This window comes from Schistosoma mansoni, chromosome W (assembly GCF_000237925.1).
Source record: "Schistosoma mansoni strain Puerto Rico chromosome W, complete genome".
Taxonomy (NCBI): Eukaryota; Metazoa; Platyhelminthes; class Trematoda; order Strigeidida; family Schistosomatidae; genus Schistosoma; species Schistosoma mansoni.
Window position 1 is genome coordinate 45,759,847 of NC_031502.1, and position 21,503 is coordinate 45,781,349.

The 21,503-nt window shown below is 39.1% G+C and overlaps 1 protein-coding gene across 1 annotated transcript; it reads left to right on the top strand.

The window, feature by feature from the left end:
- Positions 1-10,913: 10,913 nt before the first annotated feature.
- On the top strand, positions 10,914-20,336 carry Smp_042650 (hypothetical protein; the record flags this gene model as incomplete). The annotated part of the gene is made up of 7 exons (XM_018789889.1): positions 10,914-11,011; positions 11,044-11,297; positions 12,938-13,229; positions 13,273-13,330; positions 13,368-13,429; positions 17,440-17,615; positions 20,148-20,336. Exons 1-7 carry the CDS (start codon positions 10,924-10,926, stop codon positions 20,334-20,336), a joined length of 1,119 nt encoding a protein of 372 aa, XP_018655287.1. The 5' UTR covers positions 10,914-10,923.
- Between the last annotated feature and the right edge of the window lie 1,167 nt (positions 20,337-21,503).

The following is a 21,503-nucleotide window of genomic DNA, read 5'->3' on the forward strand; positions in this document are numbered from 1 at the left end:
TCGGAGATTATCAGTGCTGGAAAGAGCGAAAAGATAAGACGCACTAACACCCAAATCATAATTTAAGATACGAATTGCCAATATAAGGTCACCCCGCACCCTACGACAAGGGGAAAGGTTTAGACGTTTTAAACGCTCATCGCAAGGGAGTTTAGAAAGACCCTTCACTAATTTCGTCCCCACTCGCTGGACACACTCAAGTGAGCTAGTATTCTTTATCAGACATAGGCTAGCTGCTGGGATACAGTACTCTGAGTGTGGCCTTACACAGGTGGGATATAAAATTCGAAACATCTCGTCAAAGTATTTAAATGCTCGGCGAAGTGACCATAGCGCACAATAACCTTCGGAAGCAGCCGCGTTGCAGTGCGTAGTTGTTTTCAAGTCGTGACTTATGGTTACTCCTAAGTCTTTATGCTCATGAAGGCGTGTAAGAGATGTACCATTAATGTTACAATGGTAAGTACTACCGTACCCGATGTGTATGAGCACGCTCTTCCTGGAATTTACTTCCAAGCCTCAGTCATGGGCCATCTAACAAGTTCGTCTAAGTCAGCTTGAAAATGACAACGATCAGACTTACTTCTTATTGTCCTCTAGATTTTGACATCATCCGCAAACAATAATGTCGACGACTTAAGTAATAGAGGTAGGTCATTAACATACAGAAGGAAAAGCAAAGGGCCTAAGATGGTGCCCTGGGGTACACCACTTTTGACCGGTTTCCATTCGGACAGCGTTCCATTGACCCTTACTCTCTGTCTGCGGTCACATAAGAAGCTTCCTATCCATTCCTGTATAGCACCTGTTATTCCAAAGCTAGAGAGCTTCTTCATAAGACCTAAGTGTGAAACCTTGTCAAACGCTTTGCTAAAATCTATGAATATCACGTCGATAGACAGGACGTCGTCTAGGGCAGCTGTCCAATCCTCTCTCGCAATGAGTTAGTTAAGCATGAATGCTTGTTACGAAACCCATGTTGCTCGGAAGTTAAAAGATTGTACGAATCTATGTGACTCAGTAGCTTAGCCCGAATTAATTTTTCAAGCAACTTAACTACTATGCTGGTCAGGCTAACAGGCCGGTAGTTAGATACGATCCGTCTCTGACCATCCTTAAATATAGGACTAACTATGGCGTCTTTCCAGTCTCTAGGTAGTTGAGCGCGTGAAAGGGACATGTTGAAGAGCGTCGTGAGCGGTCTTGAGATAATGTCCGCAAGTGATGACAGCAAACGTGGATGTAACCCATCGGGGCCCGGTATCTTACAAGGTTTGAGGTTAGTTATCAAAGGAAGAACAATATCCTCGTTCACGTGTATAGGTCCTATGGCTGGTATCTCGTTGTCAATGGGACAAGTAGTTGTAACACTACACGTAGAGCAGACTTCACCGAAATAGGTTGCAAACGTCTCAGCTTTTGCTAGACCAGATTCAGCTGGTAAATCTGAATTTTCTTTTAACAGTAACGCGGGAATACCATCACTACGTTTTGTCCGCCTTTTAACGTACGAAAACAGTCGCTTCGGACAGGTACGGCTATCGTATACCAACTATCGTTCGTAAGTGGTACGGGATTTAGCTGTGGTCGTTTTACATATGATTCGGATTTTTATGCATTCTCACTTGAATGATACCTGTCCTGTTGACAAGAATAAGTCCCAGAAGTGTTTCTTACGCCTTAGCAACTTCCGGGTTTCTCTATTAATCCATGGAGAGCAATGTGATAGCTTGCGTGTCCACCATGGGATAAACGGTTGAGTTACGGATTCGAACTTATCCTTAAACCTATTCCACTCGTCTCCGATCGATCCATCGGCATCGACCGACCAGCCAATCAAGATAGCACAGTCTCTGATTGCCGGAATGTTAGCTCTCCAGATATAAGAACGGGGTGGAGCAGATGCAAATTCTATACCATGTATCCGGAACTTAAAGGAAAGTACAACGTGATCACTATTCACTGGTCGGGGAAGGTGTCGAATGTCGACGACATCTTCACAGTGGTGTGTGAAGACAGGGTCTAGCAATGAAGAATCATGTTCTAAGTCACTATGTGTCCGTTTTACGATACATTGTACAAGTGCACACTGGATAATTGTTGATGGAAGGTCGCTATCGAGTCCCCCACTTGAAGCTGTGAGCTCTATCCAGTTGATATGGGATGCGTTGAAGTTTCCAACGACGGGATAACATTCTGCCTTACTCCAAGTAAAGACGTGTCTTATGTTAATGTCGTCAGCAAAACAACGCAGATTACGATATATTCCTCCTATAGTCGCTAACCCGTTTCTAGACCTAATTGTACAACATACTACCTCACACGTACCACTAGCATGCGCCTCCGATAAGATCGATTGTATGCTAGAGTGGTCCCTAAAATAAAACATTATGCCTCCTCCCTTGCGACTTATAACTCTATCACTTCTAATACAGATGTAGCCTGAAATGATAGGAGAACAGTCTATATCTACAGTCAGCCAAGTTTCAGTGACAACAATTATATCGGCATTTAATTCAACCATCATCAAACTTGGCTCCGACATTTTATTTCGAAGACTGCAGGCATTTGTGTAACACACACTTAAGGTGTTTTTGGAATCATACGTCCTACCCATACGTACTACCCGAAAACACTTAATCTTAAAGTTCGTTCCGCCATTTAGCTTTCGAGTTTTTAACTCTGATTCGATCCTCAAGTGGCCAATCTGGTCGAATGCGAATATTTGAATCACGAGGTTTGCGTACGTTATTCAATATTACGTCTCTTTCCTCAAAATTCCCGAGTACTAACTTCAAGATCCTTCTTTGTTAGGTATCGCCTTTTAACATATTTACCGAGTCTTACTACTTTCGTGGTATATACCCTTGAAGCCTCTTCAGGCAGTACATTTCGGATGACAGGTCCCACTAACTGCAGACCGTGTACATTTCTCTTAACAGGGTCATTGTCTTTCGACTCTTATTGATTCCTAATAATTAAACTAGGGACTTGTTTAACTTCTTTAAAAGTAGTGTTCACGGTTTTCAGCTCCTGCCTGTTAACTGCTGGCTTCTCACTGTTAACTTTCCTTGCAATAGTATCGTGCGAGTCGAGCGAGTGACTCACAACAACAGTTGATGAAGCCGAACTTTTCCCATCCACGATAGGGCTAAATATTTTCTTGCTTTTTGAACTTCAGCGAAGTAACCTGATAAGCAGAATGTTAGTCCGACAGTGTTTTTTCAATTTTACGGTCGCTTTCTTCGGCTATTTTTCTTTCTCTTTTACGTTTAGGCGTCACACATTTCCCATCAGTCTCAGCATCCAGACTAGAACTACTCAGAATCATCAGTCGCTGCTGTAGCAACTTGTCCATTATTATCTAGAGGTGTGTCGCTCGTTATTTGTTACAGGGTAGAAAGCTCCGTTTTGTGTTGCACCGTTGGGTGTCTGGCACATGTCGTGACAGCATTTACGACACTGACACATTCTTCGTTATCAGTAAAAATGTTACCGGTACGGCCCTCGTCACTTTTTTGTTAGCTAATGCCAGAAAGCTGATTGCTTCTTGAATGAGTGACGTTTTGCTCGAACAATAAAAAAATACAAAGCCAATAGGAATAAGGGTTTGAGCACCTTTTATAGGCAGTGGTACTCAAGCGGGTGCACATTTTATGGAACAACTTCCTACATTCATCACATTGCATTCCTTCTTCCACAGGGAACAAGCAATATGACTGTCTACAATTGTGAGCAGAGCCGACCATCTTAAAAATGAACTAAAATGGTAGTGTGGAACATCAACGTTGATGTTCTATGTCGAAATGATTGGGGGCCTACTTGTTGGATCCATTTTGCAAGTGAAAATCCCTCCATGCATACACTTGTGATTTCTTCCTTACGTTTTCTTTATTTGTATATGCTGTTAACATTTATTATGCTAATTAAGACTGTAACGTTCAATTTTCTCGGTTTTACTATCGTTTTTTATTGAGTTTCCATGTTCTTTACTGAGCTGTATATAGTTTGTTTTAATTGCTATTATTCTGGTATCTGCCATATTGGCTGCTCGCTTTTTGATTGTGCGGTTTGAACTTGACTGGGATCGTGCATTTTTGGTTGTATTTGGAGCACTTTCCCAGAAATTGAAACACTTGGTGTTATAAAATAACCGCTCAAACGGAATCTCCCTTGATCTATCCAGAAAGGATAGAATAACGCTTATTCTTTGGTGTTTTTGGTAATTTTTCATATATTTCCTATCACCTTGCTATTTATCGTAATTTAGATTGAATATTTTTGTATCAATTGTTGGTTGAATAACTGGGTGATAATATTCGTTTAGGTAAATTTGTACATTTGTATATATAACGAATAACAGAACCGTGTCAAATATATACCTTGTTTTGATTTGAACTGAGACACGAGTGTCTAAAGCTATCTAACGGTTATTCGACCACATCCAGACCTATTGGAATTTAGGTTTGGATCTTACACTACTAGAGTTAAACGAGAATGGTGACGAACCAACTAACGCTGAAGTCACACCTCGCGACCAGCCCTTACGTGGACTGAACCATCGACGCATCAAAGGATCATGGACGCTATGGAGACTGTACAACACAAAAGACGTTATTACAAGAATATATTAGTTAAGGTACAACCACGAAATTACAGAAGTGAAAGAACAACCACTGCCGCGTGGGCCAGTCCATGGCGTGCAATTGATTGATGCCTGTTGACTATCCTTGACCTTGACAGGGATCGATGATCTGTTCGATATTCAGTGACATTTCACCGACCCTACAATACTCCCCCACCAGATTCAACGGCCGCTTGAATCGATGCCAAACATGTTGGGAGTAGTCGCGCGCCGGAGGTTGCCAGACGATTAATATGAATCCTCCGGGTATTGCCGAGCTGTAAAAGAAATGGATGAGAGGCTGCAGAAACTAATCGGGAAACAACGAGTAATAACACGTAACAAGGACGTTGGTTGAATGTTAAGCGATCAACCATAGAAATAATAGAAAAAGAAACATTTTGGAGTTTTATCAAGTAGCGTTGAAAAATATAGCTCTGACAAGTGGTTGAGTTCCTCAAATGAGAAAAGGTAAGTTTGCCGCAAGAGTAGTGATGTCACAGTGATAGTACGATAAGCGTATTATTGGTCGATGCCGATGTGTGTACTGTCTACGGTTTAGATTAGAAAGTCAGTAAGTGTCGTTGACAACTGTTCGTAAGCGTCGATTTCTAGTTATATCTATATTTAACAGACTAACTGTAAGTACAAAAGTATAACCGTGAAGATAAATCGTGGTTTCCTTGTGCGAAGCTTCTGATCAACTTGCAGTTAGTTTGGAAAAACTGATAACTGCTGTGAAAATCAATATGGGTCGAAGAATACAGAGCGAGAGCGAAAGGTGGCACGATGAAATCTCTAAAAGATGATAAACGGTGGGTGCTGCACATGTTTTGGATGAGTGAACCGAAAAATGTCGAAAAGAACATAAGAAACCAAGAGTGTCACTCTGGACTCATGTCAATGATATCGGTGAAAAATGCTGTCAGTGTTGGGGTCGAGACGACAATATCGTTGTCAGTTTGCAGGAGATTCGCTCGACTGCGTAAACCGACGATTCGCGTGAATGAGTGCCGTCAAACCACCAATTGAACTGGACAGGCTTTAGATCGTCGAGTAGTTGAACAGCCGATTAATGTACCGAAATCATCTAATAGGTAACAGCCACGCGGAAACAATACTTCATAAGATGAAAAAATACGACGTCGGATTTGAATAACTACAATAGTTCGGATGTGTTGTAATGTCACATCGAAGTAACATCATTTCGTATACTGACAATTGTACTGAACGTTCGGGTGGGCATCGTTAATATAGTAATTGGATGTGCAATAGCAAACATATATGAAGATTTGCGCGGGGTTCGTGGAGAATTTCAGAGGTCGTTTAGATATTTTCCAAACCCGTATTGCATGTGAATAAGCGGAAGACGAAATCGAAGTGATTTTCGTGCGATAAGGAAATCGAGCCATGATTTACTGTGTGAGATAACAGCAAATACAAAAGCGCATAGTAAACATTAATTTAAATGGTAACCACCAATGTAACTAAAGTTTAGGTTTAGATAACGTGATCGTTTCATAAAAAAGCATATTATTTAGCGCTAAGTGACATCAAGTACGACGAAGTGTCTCATTAAGACATGGACTAAGATTGCTCGTGTACATGAAATACGTTTTTTCGGAGTATGTTGACTTACGAGTCATAAATGTACATAGTTTCGACTCAAATTTGACGGCAGTGACAGATTATATGACTACTCGAAGTGAAAGTAGCCGCGAAACGTTATTAAACATCATAAATATTATACGAAATTAACTATCGCAATTATGAAACTCGCCTGGGTTACTCTTGCTCCAAAGTAATTGAAATATGTTGATTAAATTCGTGGATTAACGAAGCGTTGTAGACTGAATTGGTATACGTCCAAATTTAATTTGAGCCAAACACGTAGCATTGCCTGGCGAAACAGTCTAAACAAGATCTGACATTGCAAGAAATTTATAGTTCAAACTCACCGTAAATTTGTAGCATTTGTATCCTCTGATTCGCCATGGAACTCAGCAATTGGAAATTAGGCAGGCAGTGGTCAAGAATAATATTCTAGTAGATAGTTTCTGATAGTAGTTAGTTGATAGTGATTAAGCAGAAAGATGAATTTATAATCGACAGTTAATCCTGTATTGGTTATACAAGTGGATAAGTTGCAAACAGATATGCGTTCGTGTTGCCTTTAGGCTATACTTACGAGTGGTTGGTATTTTAACAGACATATTACACGAGAGCATTTACATGCCGCCAATGCTTGTTAAAGAACCACGATAGCCGATGATAGTCGTAGTTCATTGGTTAGTTCTATCGATTGAACTAAATATGTAAGTCGAAATACTAATCAACATTGATATGAAGCAAGAATGTTCACAGAAACTGATTAACATAGACGAAGTTAAAAATGAAAAATAATAAGTATTGAATGCAATAAAAAAAGATCATAATGATAGGTTGCGTTATTTGAAGTCTTGCTCACCAGTGTAGAATCATCTACGTTGATGTTCTATGTCGAAATGATTGGGGGCCTACTAGAGTTAAACGAGAATGGTGACGAACCAACTAACGCTGAAGTCACACCTCGCGACCAGCCCTTACGTGGACTGAACCATCGACGCATCAAAGGATCATGGACGCTATGGAGACTGTACAACACAAAAGACGTTATTACAAGAATATATTAGTTAAGGTACAACCACGAAATTACAGAAGTGAAAGAACAACCACTGCCGCGTGGGCCAGTCCATGGCGTGCAATTGATTGATGCCTGTTGACTATCCTTGACCTTGACAGGGATCGATGATCTGTTCGATATTCAGTGACATTTCACCGACCCTACAGTAGACAAGATGGGTATGTAAGACGTATCTCAACCGTGATCAAATAAATCAAGCCAAAGTCGACCAAGAATGCTTTGATGTAGTGTATACACAAAAGAAAGATCAAAACACACAAATGCAATATCACATTAACTGAAATAAATTCTAATAAAGTGTAAACAGTAGTTTTGATGAGTAATTTATGATCAAAACAGTGAATTTAACTCGACGAGTAACAATACTTCTGTCCTTTTAAATAGCGCACCGTCTGTTTGTCACTATGATACCACAGTGTCGTCAAATCATATTTTAAATAGTCTTCTGGAAAAACTTGTAAGTTCTCGAAATGGTTAGCCAACCGTTTTACGACACCTTGACCTTCAGCAACCCCCATAGACGGATGATGGCACTGCAACCCAAACACCTACACAGATGATCCAATCAGATTGCAAATAGTGATCTGGCGCAATTTTCCAACTAACAACTGGTGTCAAGCCGTTCAAGGTCGTTAAAAGGAAACGGCGGGCGACTTTGTAAGGCTCTGACCTTTATTTTACCATCCCTGCGTTGTAGTTTGAACTCCAGAAACCACTGGTTTTTGATCAAAACTTGTTAGGCTGGTAAATTTCCCCAAGTTTAGATGTGCACAAAAAAGAAAAAAATGATTGTCTAATTATATAATTAGAGATTGAGATATATATCCCAGTCTCCTTATGTTGGAAAAAAGTTTTGTCCGTTTTGAAGAAGCCGCGATAGAAAATCCCGGGGGAAACCCGGAAGGTGCCCACAATCTTTTTAAACTTTGGGGAAATACGTCTACGTTCATCGTTAAAACTCCATAATTCTTTTATAGTTTGGGGAACTCCCCCAAAGATTTGAGTTTTTACTAAGATATTCCCAGAATTTTAAACAACTTTGGGGAAATCCATATGCGTTCAGTGATCAAACCCCAGTATATATATATCGATGTCATCATCGAATTGCTTGATATAATCTAGTCATTTAGAACACTGAAAACCCGGAAATTACTGATCAACGGATCTCTAAGTTACACGAAGTTTCTAGGATATGTATATCTGTATATATGTATATATGTTCATAATGTTAAGACTAAATGTTTCTACTACTCATCGTAATTGTCTTGTTTTCCTCTGTGATTATTTTCATAAAAAGACAAGATTTCACTAACTTTTAGATAACTCCACTGATAGGCTTAAAGTATTTACACAGTTACTTGATTCATTTCAGTTCCTAAGTAAAAAGAAACCTTACATCAAATATTACCCACTAATTCGTTGACCTATAGGTCTTATAAGAGCTTGTTGGTAGTTGGATGTAACGTTCAAAATTTTTGTTAACAAACACTAGTACAGAAACTCATGGCAATAAAACAATTATTTCTCTGTGAAGAAAAACTCGTTCGTAAATTTAACACCAGTTTACTTGATGGGAGTGCATCAGTGTTGTATCTTTATAACATCTAAATCCATATTTTTAGATGTAGTCCGACTTATGACGCTAAGGGTTTCTGTAATTTATTTATTTGAACACATAAGTATTGGTACAAGAAGGCACCAGATATATATGCGCCACACAAAAAAATATCATTTCATTTAATTGTGTGAGGGCTATGATATTGCCCGGGTTCCCAGACCGAAGCGGGTGGTTTTCTTAGGGGGCCACACCCAGAGCCTTTGACCTAAAGGCCTAATCCACAAGACAGTGGAACATCTTAAAGAGATGCAGTCCCATGGTAGCCGGTCATCAACGATTGGTTCATGCACCATTTGTTCCCTCAGGATACTGGAGCCCATGTGCACCATTGGTTTGGAATCAGGGTTTTCCAACTCCCCTAGGTGGACTTTCCATGTCTACCAACCCCGTTAAAGCGCCGGACATTCGCTTTTCGTCCTCTCAATTTCGTAAATAACAGTAATGCCACGAGAAAACGGCGGGTAGGACATTCTTGGCAGAGGCTGTATACGCGTGGCCGTGTAAGAGCATTTCGAGAGAGAGGGCAGGACCTTCCCACCCTCAGTTGTAAATTGTTACTCCAGGACTGGCCTGCGTCAACACCCGAACTAAGGATAGGGAGTGAAGTAGTCGAACACGTCGACAACTTCACTTATCTTGGAAGTCTGATCAGCCCTAATGGGTTGGTGTCTGACGAAATCTCTGCACGGATTCAAAAAGCTCGTTTGGCTTTTGCCAACTTACGTCACCTATGGCGAAGACGAGACATCCGTCTATCAATTAAAGGACGAGTATACTGCGCATCAGTTCGCTCTGTTCTACTTTACGGCTGTGAAACATGGCCATTAAGAGTAGAAGATACTCGTAGGTTACTAGTATTTGACCACAGATGCCTTAGAAATATTGCTCGCATCTGCTGGGATAACCGGGTAAGTAATAGTGAGGTTAGACGCAGGGTATTAGGGAACGATGGTAAATCAGTTGATGAGGTGATGAATCTTCATCGACTGAGATGGTTGGGCCACGTGTTACGCATGCCTGAACACCGATTACCACGACGCGCTATGATGACTAGTATTGGGGATGGTTGGAAGAAAGTTAGGGGCGGCCAAACCAAAACATGGCATCAGTGCTTGAAGTCATTAACTTCTAGTCTGAGCCATGTTGGTAGATGCAGACTACCTGGTTGGGGTCCGCGTGACTATCGTAACCAATGATTGGAGACTCTGTGTGACATGGCTCAGAATCGATCACAATGGCGTAGGTGTATACACTCTTTATCTTCCCTTAAACCTTGAGATTAAAATTGCTTCATATCTCTCTTCCTTCCTGTACTATATACTTATATACAACCTATAATTTATATACTACCACCAACACTAAATTAACTACTATGAATCCGGTGTTCATCTTGTTGTGCTAACGAGGTATGGCAACTTGGACCGATGCATATATGTGCCTGGTCCTACGTTGTAGTTGACTTGACTTGACTCTCAGTCGTACCAGGGCATTTGGGGGGAAAGTATGGATTGCTAAGAAACGGTTTACAAATATTTTATACACAACTAACGTTTTTTTTCTGTTTCCTGAGTGATGTATCATGGTCTAGATCAACACTGTTTCACCCCCATTAGGCCAGAAATAACACATAACAGTCGTTAGCTCTCAGTGTGGTCATGTACAAGAAAAAATATTGTGTAACTGTAACCTACGACATATTTGTACTGGTTTGTACTAAGTAAGTGAGCAGTGGATATAAGCTTCTGTCTTGTTAAGGAGCTCTTCTGTATCAAGTCTTGTCCAGCAACACAAAGTGCCCTCCAGCCGAATATATCAATGACGTAAATAACATCAAACGGTTTTGATGTAAATCGGATGCACGGTCGGTGCTGTGCCCTTGTATATCTAGTAATCCTGACATCTAATGTCATTCGGTTATTTATTTGCTTTTGTTGGTTTAAAAATGCCGAAGTCTATCAGCAGTACGATTTTAATCTCATATATTTTCAGTTCTCCTACATGAAAACTAAAAGAAAACATTTGTCAAGCTCAAAGTACGAGAGAGATATGGCTGAAACACATGTTTGTGGTAGTAATTTAAATAACGGTAGGTTTGTCCATATTTATTTTATCGATTAGAAGCACCCAGAAAGATTCTAACAGCTATGTGGGACTTTGAACAGTGCGATCCGAAGCGTTGCTCGGGCCGCAAATTGGTTCGTTTGGGAATGACAAGATTGTTACGGCTGAACGAAAGCTTTGGAGGCATTGTTCTTACACCTACTGCGACTTGTGTCTTATCTCCTGACACTGACCGCCAGTTGATGCATAGTGGTGGGATTGCTGTAGTGGATTGCTCTTGGGCTCAATTGGAGCAGACTGGATTCAAAAAGGTAAGGTTATATGAATCATACCTATATGTCATTTTTTACTACCGTTCAAGGCGAGATAGATGACTCTTGGTGTTCATAATTGGAATGAATTGAGACCGTTGTCCTATTTATTGTCTGTCAAACGTTTTAATTCTATTCAGTATATTTAGGCAGTAGGGATTAGTGGATTTCATCGTTTTAGCTCAGAAAATCTATTCTTCTAAACAACTTCACTTCTTTTCTCCGGTTTATTTTGTTAGTTTTTTAATACTCTGGTCACACATGGTCCTGGTGCTTTTCGGTTAAAACATGGCATTCAACCTACACGACACAGGCTTAGGGCTCATCTATTTTTCCTATGAACTTTGTTTCTCATACTTGCACTTCTTTTGGTTCCGTTAATTATTCGTATCATGTACTGTTGGTTTTCTCACAGTGCTGATGTGGAGTTTGGGAAATTGGACTGATTCACATTTAGACTAGGTTCTACGTTAACGGCTAATTGACTCGAAGCTCGCCCTATCCGCATGGGTTTCGACAGTCGGGAAGTACATAAACATGTACTTAGTATATGAGTTGATGAAGTTTGTAACTTCTTGTGTGTATAGGTTTCGAGACACCAGTTGGTAAATATTGACTAAAAATGTGAAAATATATTCTATGAACACTTAGAACAAGAGGGAAATCTGATGATGTACGTTCTATCTACAGGTAACTAACTGCCTAGATCATAATCCATTCCACTCACCTTGTGATTCTCATTGGCCATGACTAGTTGATAACTCCAAAAAATCTTTATGTGGGTATAAAAAGATCATCTAACATATGGCAAGTTGTGCCAATTGTAGTACTATTTATTTATTTAAACACAAATATTGGTACAAGGAGGCACCAATTAGATATGCGCCACATAAGTCACTCGATTTGTGTAAAGTCTGGGATACTGCCCGGGTGCCCAAACCGAAGCAGGTACTACAGGCAAGATTTGTCCATTAAGAGAGTATAGATGTGAAATATGATTGTTGAAAGTAGAAACTGTGTAGATTACGAGTATTTGAAAGTAGAATCCCACAAAACACTGAGTTTTATTATTATTTATTTTTTTATTTAAACACATAAATATTGGTACAAGGAAGCACCAGATACATATGCGCCTCACAAATCTCATTTGATTTGTGTGATGGTTGTGATACTGCCCAGATGCCCAGACTGAAGCACTGAGTAAGTGATGCTAATATTAAACATGGAAAGCCATCTAAATAAGGTCATGAACCTATGTTAACCCGAGCCCTCATGTATCCATTAAATGCTGACTGATATAAGAATAAATCGGAAGAAAGCTAACTCATCAAGTATAGGGTACTATTCGTGTAGGAAATGTGGTTCCTATCCCGCTATCTATGCTGATTTAGATGAAGTAGAGTTCAGACCTGCAACTTATTGGTTGAAAGATGATTATTTCAACCGCGAAACAATAACTGCATACGAACTTTTTTACTACCTCATATTTCTAAACGATATCGACTCGTTTCCCATGAATAGAAGCTTGATTAGGTTTTTTTAATATTCACTAAATCTGATTAACTATATTCTGATTCTCAGTTATTTTTCTTTCGCTTCATATACTCCTAACTATTATCATTACATTTTCTATTGTTTAGTTGAAATTTCATCACGGACGTTTACTTCCACTTTTGATTGCATCTAATCCAGTAAAATACGGCAAACCGTTTCAATTATCATGTGTTGAGGCTCTGGCTGCAAGTCTTTATATTCTTGGTGAACACAATCAAGCAACTGAATTGTTAAATAAGTTTTCTTGGGGTCATCAGTTTTTAACATTAAATGAACAGCGGTTACAATCCTACGCAAAATGTTCCACTAGTAAAGAAATTCTTTGTTGTCAAGAGCGTTTTCTAGAACAAATAACGCGTGTAGATAGTTCAAATACAAGTAAGTGTTTACATATTTCGGAACCAGTTACTATTGTTTTTAGAATCATATGCTGATATTTATGCTGAACTAGATAACCAAATTTTAGCTGATTCTTCAAGGTTTGTTTATCCGTTAATCTTAACTCTACTTGGACAGTTCTCAGTGCTCTAGTTCATCAGAGGATTTCACGGAGCAAAGAACAGAAACTCACTCACCAAGTACGTTTAAATATCCCCACTCACTTAATTACCCATGTTACCCCTTGTGGGTATCTAAATAGTTTCATTTTCACTCGTGAACAACACCACTAGAATTTTATATCAGATGGGTTGTTTTCCTTTCACTTATTGATCTTTATGCTCCATCTAGGCGACTAGATTAATCCCATTTTTGGGAGATTCTGAATTAGATGGTTGTAGATAATGGATAGAATACCGTCCATCTTGATTGTATACTAATTCACACAAGTTAGAAAGGGCTATTTATAGCCTCACGAACACTTTTGTACATATTTAAGCTTATTTTACTGTTACAGTTACAAGTTATTTACAGTACTATCAAAATATTGTAAAAGTGAGTTATTTATACTCGTCGATTAGTAAAATGATGTTTCATGTCGTCTAGTCCACACTAATGACTGAATTCTGTTGATCAAGTTTGGAATGTATTCGCAGCTAATAGTCTCAATATTTTCGTTGCACTGTATTGTATTCTGTGTTCTTTTCACTTTAGTCTAGCTCACAGTAAAAGTATGAAGTGAATTAATCCCAGATATATCCAGCCTATTTACATTGTGACTGGCTAGTGTAAGGTGGCAGACATACCTTGTATAAATGAATAGTTTTGTGTGGTAAAAGGCATTCATCCCCGTTTTGTACTTGTGTCAATATTGCTTGTGTTATTTATATCTGGTTCCTAATAAAACAAATGGACAAACTTGTCTGTAGTTGCATAATTTTGTCTCCTAAATTATTACAATTTCAAATATAAACGTAGCTGAAATATCCGTATATCAGTGAAGACCAGTTGTTTACTTTTGAGAAAAGTGACATTAACGGCTTATGTAATAGTAGAAAATATGTTCACCCATGTGTAGTTTGGTGATAAAACAGAAACAAATTGAGAATCCAGTGATAAACAGAGAAAATCAATGGAATTCAAGCAATAACGCTACTGTTACCTCAATAGCTGTGGTTTACGAACCATTCTATCCAGAAAAGACCAATTAAGACAAACTAATTCTAAACATCCGTTTGAAGATGAAACTCAACAAAAATGTACTTTGTTATGATAGAAAGAAAGATATTTGTCTGTATGGTTCACATTCCTGAAGTACTTTCTTATTGTGTTGCGAAATACCGAAAATATTTTGATCGTCCTCACTTTTGAAGTCAACACAATATTACCTTTTTAAAACGTTTCTAAATATTGTTTTTGTGTGTGTGTTCAATTCATTATTTTGTTCATATCTTTGCAGTAATGGATGTGTTGGCAGTGGCATTGTAGTTCTATTTTGTTTAAAATATCTTAGTAATGATAATCGCTTCATTAAGTACAAATCGTAGTTAATTTTCGATCATCAGCAAACCAAATTACATGGTAAATAGTGATAGTGTTATTGTCCTTCTACGGACACATTGCTAACTGATGAGGTGCGGATTACATAGCCTGAGTATCATCAAACAGTAATACAATGCCATCCTCATACTCACGGTTGAAAAGTTTTTATCCAGGTAACAGATCTTCACCATCACCACATACTTCAATCAGAACTGTTTTCAGAATATCATAATTGAAAAAGTTAGAGAGTAGGGGTGCGACTGTACAACCCCTTCTAACCTCGCTAGAATGGAACAATTGAAGGAGATGGTTGTGTTGCCCCCACTTTACCTATGGTGTTTGCATACAGAACCTTCAATATTTTAAGTTTCCCTGGCACACCCTTCAACAGAGAACAGTCCTGTTTAAGGGATTAGTGGCTGTTCTTATTTCAAGGAGCACAACAATTGTTGACTTGGAATAAGCATAGTAGTGTTCTAACGTTCGGTCGAGAGTGAAGATATGATCGATCCATTCTCGACCTAAATAAAACCAGTCTGTTTTTTACGGATTTTGGACAATCTGTCAAGTATGACTCAAACCAATAGTTTGGACGCAACAGGGAGTAGATCTACCTCCTGGTGTTTGTTACATAGACGACGTAGACTCTGTCTAAAGATAGCGACGACTGTCGCTTCATTTCAGGATGTTGGAAAATTCTAATTCTCAAACTTTTCCAAACAATTCAGTTAGTTTTTTTACCGGAAGTTCCCCACCATTCTTCGAAAATGGCCTGTAGTAAGTAGTCTGGTTCTAGTCATTTATGGCGCTTCAGGAGTTCGGGTTCCTTGTGGAATTCTGCCTCTTCAGGTAGATCAGTCGTCATCGGCCTTACGGAACAAGACAATCTGATCAATGTCACCAGGGCAGCAGACCAGATGAATTATTCCTCGATAAGCTCTAACAATTGTCTAAGACGTCACTAAATATTACTGATTAGCATCCTATCAGCTTTGCAGACTGTTCCACTCACACCAGACTTCATGCTCCTAGTGGCTCAGATCAGTTGAGAGAGCTCCCACCAGTTACCAGATGTTGCCACTGCTCTCAACTCATTAACATGCTCTGACCACTGGGCTTCTCAGTCATTACCCAAACTTTGCACAATTCCATTCCTTAAAAATCTACGTTTATTGTCAAACTCTCGGTCACCTGGAGTAAACAGGCGTGCTTCAATTAGTTGTAAGGAGCCTGTAGAAATACAGAGCTTATAAGCTAGGCGTTTAGCGAAGCTGCAAGCGACTTCACTCGCCATTTTCATGGCGTCATGTATTTGCAACTAGTGCCTATCCATACTTTTTAGTGGGCTGATAGCTAACCTTGAAGCTAGCTCGGTTTGATATTTTGGTACAATGAAAAGTTCAGCTAATTTGTTTGTATCAATCCGTTTAATATAATTTCTGTTGTTTTATATCTTTATCTTACTATAATGATGTAAAATATGGTGAAGTAAACTAACATTCTTATCAATTTCTACCTTTATATAACTGACAGATTGTAATAATAACTGACATCTTATTTGTACCAATGATCACTGAAAATTTTTTAAATCCTTACTAGTGTTTTTAATCTCAAGTATCATGGGGCATGAAATAATAGGCTTCGCCAACTGATGTTTCAACAGTATCAATTGTAGCTATGATTTGTGTTGTCAAGATAGTCATGTAAGATCCAATAGTATCACACATAACTATCCCAGGAACTGCGCAATTAACTAAGTGTTCTGAAATCTCTGTATCCTGAATAAATATCGAAATTTTGCAATTAAAATACCATGTACAGTTAGCAAGTGAAAATAATAAAAGTATATTGGCAGACTAAATAAACAGACAATCATCAGAGCATAACAATGTGATTTATCTCTGAGATTCATGGAACTTGAAAATACAATTGGTTTCATCCTCCTTCACACAATGATTTTATCCCATTGAAATCAAATACCGACCAATGTTAGGCCACCATTGATAATCTGAAAGCACTGGATATCTGTTTCGTCCTAGTACGAGACTACAGCAGTGCACATCCACGATCCCACATATGGGGTTCGAACCCAGGACCTTCGGTATCACACAAACGCTTAACCTCTAGACCACTGGACCCAAATCCAACGTTAATAATGTCTACCTTCAACCAATCCACGTTGTCGTGCGACCATTTTCCATTATCTTCGGTGGGTAACTGCCTCACAGCCAACACAGTTGGACTCGACTGGTCACGGCACCTGACTAGAACTTTGACAATTCCCTCTGAAAGCCAGTCACTAAAGAGCACACGATAATTTTCAGTGCCATACTAGGACGAAACGACCGTCTATTGCTTCTGCTTTTTCAATGGTGGTCTAACTGATTGATTCATGCTTTTAAGGAAATTCGACAATCTCCACAACCCCAATTTGAAAATAACTTCATCAACTTTGAAATCATACTATTTCTGTTCTTGCCTATTTGTACGAAAGTTTTTTTTATGTTAGTGTCCAAATTAAATTCATTAAAATCAATTTACTAACCAACTAATAGGTGCTTATAAAAAATTCATACTGTAAAATGTTAATATTTCTATGTTTGAACTAAATCATTATTTTGTTCTGTTATGTAAACAAAACTTTCGTTCTTTGATCTACACATCACAGCTGATAGTAACTCTGACCAACAGGATTCTACTGTAATTAAAGGTGAAGAAATAAACAAGGTCATCACTAAACAAATCGATACATTGGTTAGTTCATTTGAACGAACCAAACTTTTCACAGAATGTGGCAAAAATTGGGATCGCTTCTACAAGCGTAATGGTGTTCGATTTTTCAAGGTTTTTATTACTTGGCATAATTTTCATTTTAATTTATACGATTCTGTAAAATAAAACTTAGCGTGGATAATATATATATATATATATATATATGACGTAGATGGTCCATTGCACTATTATTTCCTGTGTACATGAGATCAAAAGAACATAACTTGCTGTTTGACGGACATATTAGAAATTGTTTTGTCTTGGAACGCCAACCAATGTCACGTGCTAAATTTACGAGTCAAAGTTCTAATTTTGTTTATTACGCGTCCGTTATTTATTCTATATCCTAGTGTTTCAGATTTGACCGACTATACATCTGGCCGACACCTCTAAGCTTCTGTTAATCCGTAACCCACAAACCTTTCCTTACACGCTGCCGTGAGTCCAAAAAGTCAGCAACCAGTTTCTGTTGTTATATTTCAAACACAAGTGGGTTTACATACAGACATTGGACTGCATCGCACCGTAAGGTGGAAAATCACAATTATACATATATCAGCCATAAGTTCCTGTGAATAATCAATTAGCAATAAAATAGGAATAGTATACAGCTCACTAATAGTTAATGGATTAAACGAAAGTGTTAAAGAAACTCAATATATAGATTTAGTAATCCACTTATTGTACAATGAAAATATACATAATAGTAATAATACGAAAACCAATTCCATAAGTTCCAACTTCTATGATATCCCATTGTGACAAATGTCACTATGACAGGAACTAGCATTAGATGCATCTATAAGGGCTGTTGACATAGCCTTCAAATTTAAAGCCAGAAAAGCTTCAGATCCAGTAAAAAGGTTTTTAGCGTTTTTTCCGCGACAGTGTTTTGTCTAGCACACCTATTGAATCCTTTGTAATTGACGGCAGCCCTGCCACAAGCAATGCTCTGTCTACCAACTCTCCGAGTGCTCAGGCTATTTTGTGCAGAAATCATGTTTTATGCAACATTCTTGGGCGAGTAAGCAGACGATATTATGTGGCTATTGTTTCTTTAGAAAGTGTCAACCAATACGTTTCAACTATTTCTGGATGTAATGTACACGAAAAACGTTGAACGGTAAAAAGTGTATTTAGTCCATTGATATCATTCTTATATTCCATTTGTACGTCAGTATATTAAACAAAAAGATCCAAACTTTTTTTGTTTACTGGAGAACAACTTCATGATAACAAAGAAAAAGTGAACTCGAGCGTTCAAGCTACATGCTCAACTACTTCTTCAGACCAATACCAACTTCGTTGAAGTCACTCACAGGGTTATAAAAACGTGGAATTTGAAGCGTACTGTTTTACTTTGAGCATATCACTTGTTTCTGCGAAGTAGCTACTGGTTGCAAACAAGGTATCACTAATCGGTCGATAGTTATCCGTAACACTCACGGTATGTTAGACTTATGGAGGCGTATAAGTCCGCGCGCCTGTCAACTTATGGAAGATGGGATGCACACACGTTGACCCAGTTTTTCGCTCATTGTGAAATACCTTTTCAGTACGATGCTTTACTGGAAGGTACACTATCTGCACGGATATCATGAAATGTAACTGCTATTTCTGGTGCGAAACTCATTTACCGTGTAGGCATTTGGTGACCTACACAATGCAGTATAGTGACGCAGTAAACCGCGTAAGTTTATGCACAAAGTGGTGGGTATTATCTACTGAATCCTTGTATCCCGTAAACATGTTGCGGAACATCCTAGACACCGGTTTCGCAGCTGACGCTAGTGAATTTTGCGAGGTTTTTGAATAGTCTGGTGATTATTCACCAACAGTTCTGGCCGATAGTTAATTTAATCCTACATGTGATGCATGGTTCGGTGCCTAAGTTTTGTGCTTCTAGTCTTATTGTTCAAATTTGCTTTCATTGCTCCTTTACCACTATAAATCACCTACATATTTCAAAAATCGTTGTTACATACGACTGGAGATCAATAAATACCAGTCAACAATGAATTTCGCCATAACATCGACCTAGGTGTTTTGGTTTCCAGCGGTGATCATGATATTAAGATGGTAAATAAGTTGTATTCATTAATCCTCATGCTAGAGTTTTCTCTTCTACAAAAGTTTGAATGAAAGTTCAAGACTTGAATTGCTTTAATGAAAACAACTGGTCGTCTAAAGAAGTTATAAAACTTTCATCTTATACCAGTAATGCACATGGACGTGGCGAACTGTTGATAAAGATGGTTTAAAGTATGGAGATTTCAGCCTTATCTACCAACAGCCTAGAATATCGATTTCCGATTTAACCATTTACTGATGAAAAATAAAATCTAACCCTGTCAAATCTTAGATACAGTCTGTAATTTTCCTACGCTCATGAATATTATCACTAGTTTTAAATAGCCTCTTTGTCTAATATCTTTTACATCTTCAGTTCGAAAGAAGGTGAATTTATTTTACTAATTGCCAGATCTCCTACGTAGGCTGCCGATTGTTGCACCACAGTTCATTTATCTTGATGCAATATTCTATTCGTTCAATGATTAAGTTGGTACTTTATCTTTTACAATACTTTGTTTTTTAATTTGAAAGGATCGCCATTGGACAACACACGAGTTTACAGAATTATTATCCTTACATAACAGAACTCCAAGATCTCTTCTTGAAGTCGGTTGTGGTGTTGGAAACTTTCTAATCCCTTTAATTGAAAGTATGCTTTCCATTTCAAAAGCAGGTATAGATATTGCAGAAGAATCTTGTGTTTCAAAAACAAACGGTTAGTAATCATTAATTTGCACATAATATGACGTCAAAATGGTGATTATTTCTTGGTGATTACCATTTGTTTCTAAATAATCTATCCAAGTAAATTAGGTCATAATCGTATTGTGAACTTGGCAATACTTTTTTTATTGAGAATCTACTTTCCTTTGTTTTTTCCCAGATTTAAAACACGTTTATTAAACTTCGCAAACTTTCAAATACTTATCTCTCCCGCCAGTTAACAGTTCTTCTCCAGAAAGCGCTTTCAACAGATATTGTAGTACTAGCCGGAGACTTGAATGCTCAGGTCGGGCGTCTAGGCACAGAAGGGAGTCGTTTAGGTGGCCGATGGGGACTTGTTGGTCGCAGGACAGATAGCGGGGACCGTTTGCTGCAACTGTGCACAGACCACAACCTGTTTCTGGCTAGCACTAACTTCCGGCACAGTCATCGCCGGTGTGCCACCTGGCGTCCTCCCTCTGCATCTCAAGCCTGGACTCAGATTGATCACATCGCGATCAGCTACCGCTGGCGTGGTTGTGTACAAGACTGCCGCTCCTTTTGGAGTACCTATCTAGAGTCTGATCATGCCCTGGTCTGCGCCAATCTTACCTTACTTTTCAGTGGCCGAAGGATTGACCACCATCAACGGATCGATGTTAGTAAACTGGCTGCAACATCTGTTGCAAGTAAGTATCGAGCGGAGCTAGCCTCTAGGCTAGCTACCATCCCACCGAAAAGTATAGATGAGCATTGGTTGCATCTTCACGACACCATGAAAATGGCGAGTAAAGCCGCTTGCGGCTTCGCGAAACGTCCCGCTTACAAGCACTGGGTTTCTTCTGGCTCCTTACAACTGATGGAAGCCCGTCGGTCTACTCCGGGTGACCGTGAGTTTGACCACAAACAAAGGCTGTTACGCAATGAAATCGGGCAAAGCTTGCGTAAGGACCGAGAAGCCTGGTGGTCGGAGCGTGCTAACGAGAGGGAAGCAGCAGCTGCATCTGGTAACTGCCGGAAGCTCTTCCAACTCATCCGAGCCACTGGCAGCAAGAAGTCTGGTGTGAGTGAAACGATCTACGAGGATGACGGGATGCCAATCACTAACATCTCTCGACGTCTTGGACGATGGGCGGAATTTTTCGAAGGGCAGTTCAACTGGCCTGCTGCTCCGGCAACATCAAC